We start from the raw sequence: 8,260 nt of genomic DNA on the forward strand, positions 1-8,260 counted from the left end.
ATTTTTGCACTTGGCGCGCAGGTTTGAGGTTCAGCGCTCCCAATTAGCATCTTATGGAGTTTCTGGTTCCTTCCAACGAAGGATTTTTCTCCTATTAACCTCATTATAACGGCGAGTGTGTGTGAACTTTGCTTCTCTTTTGAAAATGAGTTTATGTGTGTTAATATGTGTGTGCAGGCAGACAGTTTTCATCTCCACTTAATCTCCCGCTCCTAATTCAGAGTGTACATTGAGCCGCCTAATAGGATGTGACTGGAGCGCCTGCTGCACCGCTAGCTAGCTAGCCGCTAATGAGAGAGCCGCCACAGCCGGAGAATCAAAGCGCTTCATCAGCACTCCTAATTACTGTAAACCTCATTAGCCGGCTGGAGAGCTAACATCTGCTCTCGCTGACAAAGTGCAGCCGAATGTAACGCGGGCCCCGGTGCGGTCCGAGTGGGACCCCCGCACCGCCGCCGCACCAGGCGATGTCATTGTTCTCGCATGGTAACGACGGCGGAGGAGGTGTGCTGCTATTCGGGCTCGGAAAAATGAAACGAGTCCGAGTTCAAAGCCAAGTTTACTCCCGACGACAATCGATACGCGTCTTTCCAATTAAGCGGCGGTTGCAGGGAGCGCGTCTGTGATGTTGTATAGGACACTGAGGTCTGAGGGTGTTAATGTCGCCCATCCATGAAGCAGCAGGTGTGTGGACAGCAGGTTTCCATGTAGCCGTGCCTGTTTGCCCGCTCACCCCCTCTCTATCTCTGATCAAAGCACTTCCTTTCAACCCCCCCCCCCCCCCCCCCCACCTTCTGCTGTTCCTCCCCCTCCTCCTCCCTTGGCCTCCTCCTTCTCCCCCCCCCCCCCCATCATAATTTGACTGATGATTACACTTGTCACTCAAGGCAGCATGTGGCCAATTAGGAAGAGGGCTGATGGGGAGGGGAGGGGCGAGCAGGTTTGATGAAGGGGGGGGGGGGAGTGAGCGGCAGGAAATTTGGGTAACAACTTTTCGCCGCTTGCTCCACTCAGGTAGCCCTTTCTACCTCTTAGCTGTGGGAGAAGCAAATATTCAATTCGGTTCAATTTTCCTTAAGAGACCTAAGAAACATCCAAGAGCGGCTCTTTCATGCTCCTCTCTCCGACGCTCCGGCCTCGTCTCACACTCTCTTGGCCACTTCAGTGTCTCTCCGTGTTCCAGGGTAATCACAGACTCATTTAAAGTCACTTTTGTACACTACCTCTGACTGGTGGTTAAGAGTGCGACCGCAGACTAGGCTTTTATGGGCCTTAATGTGTCCTACAGACACTTTGGCAACCAGGCTGCTGCTGCTGAAGATGCGGGTAGAGAGGGAGAGAGGGAGGGAGGGGGGGGGGGGCATATGAGGCCAACAGCCATGGCGACTTAACCAGGCTGAAAAAAGGGGGAACGAAAGAGGATGAAAGAGGAGGGAGGGAGAGGGACGGGCACGACAAAATGGACAGAACATGGGAGCGTCAAAAGAAAGGGGAGAGAGAGGTCACTTAGTCACTCCTTCAGCGCCCCCCACTCCGCGTTTCCTCGCTCGCCCCCTTTACAAGCAGACAAAGGGACAGAGGGGTGCAGCCCTTGTACAGGAGAAGGAGGGGTTCACGTCCCCCTCTTTCCCTCTGTCCCCTAATATTTATAGACGACCACTGAATACTGTTGGCGACGGTAGATTCAGGTAGAAAGGGAGCCTGATGGAGTCATTAGAATCACACTGTAGGAGCAGCAACGTCTTAAATGTTAAATATAGAGTGGAAGTGACCTATTTTTTTTTATAAATTTAGAACCAATCAGAGGTAATTTGTTAGTGGGACGGTGTAAAAGAAAGGCAGAGTAAGAGAGAGATCGCACGAGGGACTGAGGGGGAGACGAGGTGGAGGTGGTGGAGTACAACAGATTAATTTCAGAACAGAGCGCTCCTGCCGAGAGAAGGATGGAGAGCAGGAAGGATTGGAGGGGGATAAAGCAAAGGGGAAATGCAGAGAAGAGGAGAACGAGAGGAGGGAGATTCAACATGCATTCAACTCTCTGAAAGGGTGCTTTTGGAGTGTGTGTGTGTGTGTGTGTGTGTGTGTGTGTTAGCGCTCCATACGGCTGCTTTTGCGATGATGTGACATTGCTAACAGCAGACATATTCGCTCCCTCTCCCGCCTATCAAACGGGATCGGTAAGCACTCTCATCCAGCCTCCCTCTGAAGGACAGCAGTGGAACCCCAGAGGTTAATAGGACCCCTTCATTACCATAAATCTTATCAGCTAAATGAAATGGAGAGAAGGACCTCTGATTTAGTCGTCCGCTCTGCCGGGCTAAGGGGAGACACCCAATCAAACCCCCTGGATTTTTATTGGTCTTTTTTATTATCTAAATGTACTGGCACATGAGCAGGGTGGCAAAGGTTACAGCCCGCGGCAATCAACAACAAAAAGAGGAAGACAGCGGCTGGCGGGGGGAAAAAATACACCTTGTTGGCGTGTTGATGAGAACGCGGTCCTCTAATAGACTTTCCGAACGCTGCATGTTTCGCTACAAAGAAACACATAAACCTCGGCCCCTCCGATCCGACCGGAGGAATGTCTGCCGCTGAGCATTTACGCCGACGTTTGAATAAATCAGGCAATCTTGGGTGAAAAGAGGCAGAAAAGTGGAGAATAATCAAGAGTTCAATACGATCAGCGGGAGTTGGAGGGCTTGTTTTGACTGCTTAGTCCGACTCGGGTGATTGGCGGCGTGCGGCGAATCCTACTCCAACCCTGATCACGGCCAGGCCACCGCCGACACACACACACACACTCAACAAGATGTCCCCCTGCGTAGAGGTCAAGTATGCTTGAGTTCTCCGCATATACGTCATCCATATGTTATATGAGAGAGAGAGAGAGAGAGAGAGAGAGAGGCAACAGGAAACACAGTAGAGATATAAATCAATACCCAGAACGGAGTCAGGTGGTTTGTATGTGTTTATTCCCGCTGATGTGTTGATTAACTGCCCACACACTCACCCACACACACACACACACACCCCCACACACACACACACTCCACCGAGCCCCCCCACTGTGTGTGTTCTCCAGGTGATAGGTCTGATTAAGTGGCCTGCTCACCCGGCCTCTGATTAGGACTAATGCAGGGCTGTATTTCACTGGACACAGCATCCGAGCGCACGGAATTATTCCTCTGAGTGTGAGTCTGTGCACGTGTGTGTGTGTGTGTGTGTGTGTGTGCGTGTCAATCAGTTGATATAGTGTGCCAGCGGACACATTCGAGAATAATGGATGGCCTCTAAATGCTACTCATCAAGCTCTTTAGATGAATACGTTTGCATGATATTCATGCTGCGAGTGTCTTTGGAGTATGCTTATTGATATACATATGGGTAAAGGTCATTGATTGGTGAGTGTGTTGTGTACGAGTATATGTGTGTGTATGAATACGCTAATGGAGGATGAGGATGTACTGTATATATATATATATATATATATGTGTGTCCGTGTTCCCCGGGAGAAACTCAATACCACTCACTGTTGCTAATGAGCTTTGGGACCTCATCAGCATTAATACATTAGTCTCAAGCAACACACACGTTAATGTACACACACACACACACACACACACACACACACACACACACACACACACACTATATATAAATACAGCCTACTGGTGCACAAGCACGTCCGTGCAAATCCATAGAAAAAGTAAACGGTTAATAGGATTAAAATGAATTTATAGCACAAATAGCAGTATTATCACCACACATTTGGATTTGTGCGGATTAATCCAAAAGCACGTAACAGGTTTAATTCCCAGATGTATCAATTTGAACCCAATCGTGTCTCCTTAAGTACATGACAACAAGAGCAGGTGATTAGGAAAAAAAACGTCATAAACGAAGTAACATTGAAGGTACATCCTATGAGTACTTTTATCCGTTTCCTTGGAGCAGGAGCTCCAACGGCCCGTCAGCCCTCATTGCATTAATGCATCGGTTTAAACACAAAGACGTCACGGGCTGCGCCTCCTTTTGGAGGTTGTCAAACTGTGTCGGAGTCATCTACGTGAGCCCTAATATACGTAAACAGCCGCACCGACAGCCCATTAGCTTGTGAAGCACTCTGCCGTCGGCCTGCTGCAATCAGGAGCCCGTGGCCGGCTCATATACTGCAATCTAATTCTACTACCACAGAGGAGAGGAGGGAGAATTGTATTGTGACAGAGAGGGAGGGGAGACGGAGGAGAGGGGAGAGAGAGAGAGAGAGAGAGGGCTACAGAGAAGGAGAGAGGTAGCTTAATGCAATAAAGCATGTAGTATTGACATCTTTCTCGTGTCTATTGATTCCCCATTATGTTGCTAACAAACCCAGGTTGACATTTTGTCATTTGCAATCATGTTAACACTGCGACTTGCACGCTCCCCTCCACAAGCCGATCTATACCTGCACACACTAGTTTGCACGTGTGCTCGTGCTCGTGCACGCGCACACACACACACACACACACACACACACACACACACACACACACACACACACACACACACACACACACACACTCTCTCATTCTCAGACAGACACAAAGTAAATGGGTAAGCACATGCATGGTCTCACATCAAGCATCAAAGACACATGGTCAGCCCCGCGATACGCACGCGTCGAAATGTCTTTAAAGTTGCCAGGAAGCACAGAACTACAAACATGGCGATCGCCCGGTGAAGAATTAGACGTTTTTATTGGAATTCACTTTGTGAAATAAAACTATCCGATTGGCCCGTCACCATCGGGAAACGGTACGAGGAAGAGAAACATCGGGAGCTTAACTCGGAGACGGAATCCGAGGTGTGTGTGTGTGTGTGTGTGTGTGTGTGTGTGTGTGTGTGTGTGTGTGTGTGTGTGTGTGTGTGAGACGGCATTAGACGGTGTATGGCAGGAGATGGTGGCTAATGGTGTGTGACAGAAGGTGCATAGCTGAGATGAACTGAATCTAGGTGTTTGTGTATGTGAGAAAGAGAGAGAGACCATCATATCATATCATATCATATCATATCAAGGCCTGCGCTGTGTGGGAAACCGGAGGTTCCTTCACTGTGTCCCATTAAACTTTCATACACCAGTTAATGCTGATGGCTTCACAAACCACTTCCCCACACGTACAGCCGTAGTCGACGTAGCGGCTGGCCGGACCCGCACCTTCACAGACACGACGCCATTAAAAATAGAACAAAACCTGGATCGCCATCCAGGTGGAAAACGCTCTAACATCCCCCGCTTTATGGCTATACGGTGGTTCGTCTGTTTCATGGGCGACGTGTGTGTGTGTGTGTGTGTGTGTGTGTGTGCGTGTGTGTGTGTGTGCGCGTGTGTGTGTGTGTGTGTGTGTGTGTGAGCGCCCACAGGGGGTTGGGCATGAGTGCTCGAGGCCTGTTGTAACATGAAAGAGGATGAAAACACAGGGGGGCAGAAGAGGGTCAGGTGGGGCTAAATCAAACCCTCCTGCTGCGACCTCTGACCCCGTACAAAGCTTCCAACGTAAAAGGAGTCAAGGAGCTGCCACCAGGCAGAGAAACAAGTTAGCTGAGAGCTCCAGTCAAAAGCCCCCCCCCCCCCCCCCCCCCCAGTTTAGAGCTCAAGGGCACGAGGCCCAGAACACAACAAGTTCCCTGAAGACACTCCCGCCGTGCGCCGACTCTTTTCTGAGGATTCCGGTGAGTAACAGCTTCCGCGCGATGCCGTCCCATCGTTTTGTTTCTTGAAGAAAAACCCCAAATCCTGTATCAGTCCTGAGACGGCGAGCTTGACCCTGCACCCTTTCAGCGACGAACCCTCCAAGTTTGAAAAGGACGGAGCCTCGTGTTATCGGAGTGGAATAAAATCAGCATAGCATTGTGAATCACCATTATCCCACCATCTCAGGGACCACGCGTCCCATCAGCCCCGGCCCGGGACACTGCTACATAATGGCTCATCTGTGGTTTGCTCTCACCTCTCGGGCTCAAACTGGGTTTTCCTCTCGCTCCTCGTTTTTCACCCTGTCATCTACTCTTACTCTCACCCACCTCTCCCTCTCTCCCTCTCTTCTCTTTCCACATTTTTTTATCTCATTCTGACATTCGCCATTTTTCAACGTGCGGAGCGCGTAAAAACTCCTCCTCCCTGGTCCCCGCTCTAACCTCCCCCCCCTCCCCTCTTCTCTGTGTGTATATCTCCTGAGATATGGTAGGTTACAGGTCCCTCTCATCCCACTCCCCCCTCCCCCCCATATCACCTATCCCTACATTGTCACATGGTGCGCTGCTGACTGAGTATGTGGAGTAAGGGTGAAAGCCTGGCATCTCTGAAATCTAATGGGCTTGAAGGGATCCAGAAATGAGAGGTGAGCTGCGCACGAGGAGGGGGATGCCTGGCCCTTTAAGAGCCCATCCATCGGGTATGGTGCACACCGGCCACATTTACGCACCATTACGCACTGATGCGCAAGTTACTGTGTGTATATGCATTCGTGAATGACTTCAATACTGAGCTGCGTCGGAAATAAATGCTCATTGACCTCATATAGTATCCCCCCCCCCCCAACTTCCCTTTAGGCCTACTCTGCAGTCCTTCAGCGTGCACAGAAAAAACACACTCGAGCCAGCGCATCCTTCCCTCTCCAAAAGATGTAGGGGGGGGGGGCAGCTGAGCAGCTGTTGCATGTCTAAGAAACAGTCGACGCTGGACTGGAGCTCTATCACGACAGCCAGTGACACGCTGAAGCCAGCCTGGCTGCTCCCACCATGCGTCCTTTTATTCCGCTTCAGCGCAGATGAAACGCAGACGGCGCCCCAGCCACAGCCGGCACCCTCCCCCCCTCCACCTCCCCTCACCCTCTCCGCTCCTCCACTCCCAACCGTGCAGCAGCCGAGCAGCGACAGGACAGAGGGGATGTAGTCACTATAGAAGTCTATTTCCAGTGGTGTTTACAAATATGCGAGTGCCCGAGCCATGCACACGCAAAAAAGGCAGCCGCCGAGGTGAACGTGAGACGCTCGACAAGCTGAAAGCCTAACATGACACACATGAATAAAACACACAGTCCAAAAACAGTAGGGAATAAAAAGGAGAGAATGACGGCGTGTTCTCCTTTCCTCCTCGCACGCTCACACTCCTCCGTGCACCTTCTCTCTCCATCTATCTCCCCCTCTCTCTCCGCTTCCACCGGCCCAGGAATCGATCTCCGCAGGATCGATAAGTTGGCATGAATATTCCCTGCCTGCCGAGAGTCTAGTTGGGGAGAGACGGAGGCTCATGCTCAGGCGCAGGCAGTGGAGGAGAGGGGAAGGATGGGGGAACGGAGACGGGAGAGACATATACTCGGAGAAAAAGGGGGCATGAGTCGGCGTGGACATGGAGCAACACACGGGAGGAACCGCGGCGCATCGTCCCCCCGCGGATGGACCAAAAAAACACGGGACATTTTACGCATTTCATTTTCAATCAGTCTGGAGACTCCAACGCGCTCGGGGAAGGCTTCTTTGATCCGAACAACAAAGTGTGAAGGACTCCCGTTTAAGCGGAGCCGGAGGAGTGCGTGGTGCGTGTGCCAAGTGTGGGTGGGGGTGTGTGCGCGGACGGCTCTCTCTTCCCCGCTGCAAGTGCATCGACTACCGAGCAAAGGCGGGGCGGTCTGCGTGCGTGGCCGAGTCTGGCCCCGACATGGAGGATGTTTGAAGCGGGGGAGAAGAGATGATGAAGAGAAGGAAGAGAAAAAAAACATGTCTTACCGGAGTTGGAGCGGAGAGCCAGAGGGGACTTGAGACGCCAGGCGTTGAGGTCAGGGGCAGTTCTCTGAAACACGAACGGCACCGGCAAGGGGACAAACATGATCTCCCTCCGGCTTCTTGTTTTGATGCAAATAACGGGACAGAAGTGCTGTAGTAAGCTCTGTCCTCGGCCGAAGCTTCGTCTGCGTCTCGGTCCGTCTCTCGGGTCGAACAGCTTTGGGGGAATATTTGGTATTTCGGAGAGCTCACAACATTCGCCGTTAGGTGTGTACACATGTAGCCCAGCTGCGCCCTTTTTTATTTACATTTGTGGGTGTCGACTAGTGGCCGGCATTTAGTTTTTGGTGTAAATGTGCATAGAACGTATATATATATTATATATATATATGTGTGTGTGTGTGTAGGATGGTTCCCTTGAGTGCAGCTCACAGTCCAGACTAACACACAGACGGATCGAGGGGGAGAAGGTCCGAGCTCACTTCTACAAGGCTGCAGG

The 8,260-nt window shown here is 51.2% G+C and overlaps 1 protein-coding gene across 2 annotated transcripts in view; it reads right to left on the minus strand.

Annotated features, from left to right (window-relative positions):
* Window positions 1-7,939, minus strand: part of pou2f2b (POU class 2 homeobox 2b) — a 25,011-nt gene extending 17,072 nt beyond the window's left edge. Inside the window, exon 1 of one of the 2 annotated variants that reach the window (XM_084027788.1) lies at window positions 7,765-7,939. In XM_084027788.1, the coding sequence (XP_083883914.1) occupies window positions 7,765-7,864 (100 nt within the window). In that variant the 5' untranslated portion in view covers window positions 7,865-7,939. The remainder of the gene's footprint in view (window positions 1-7,764) is intronic. The other variant, XM_084027789.1, reaches the window with a different exon arrangement.
* Window positions 7,940-8,260: the final 321 nt, after the last annotated feature.

The sequence above is a fragment of the Eutrigla gurnardus genome, assembly GCF_963514095.1.
Source record: "Eutrigla gurnardus genome assembly, chromosome: 14".
NCBI classification, from domain to species: domain Eukaryota; kingdom Metazoa; phylum Chordata; class Actinopteri; order Perciformes; family Triglidae; genus Eutrigla; species Eutrigla gurnardus.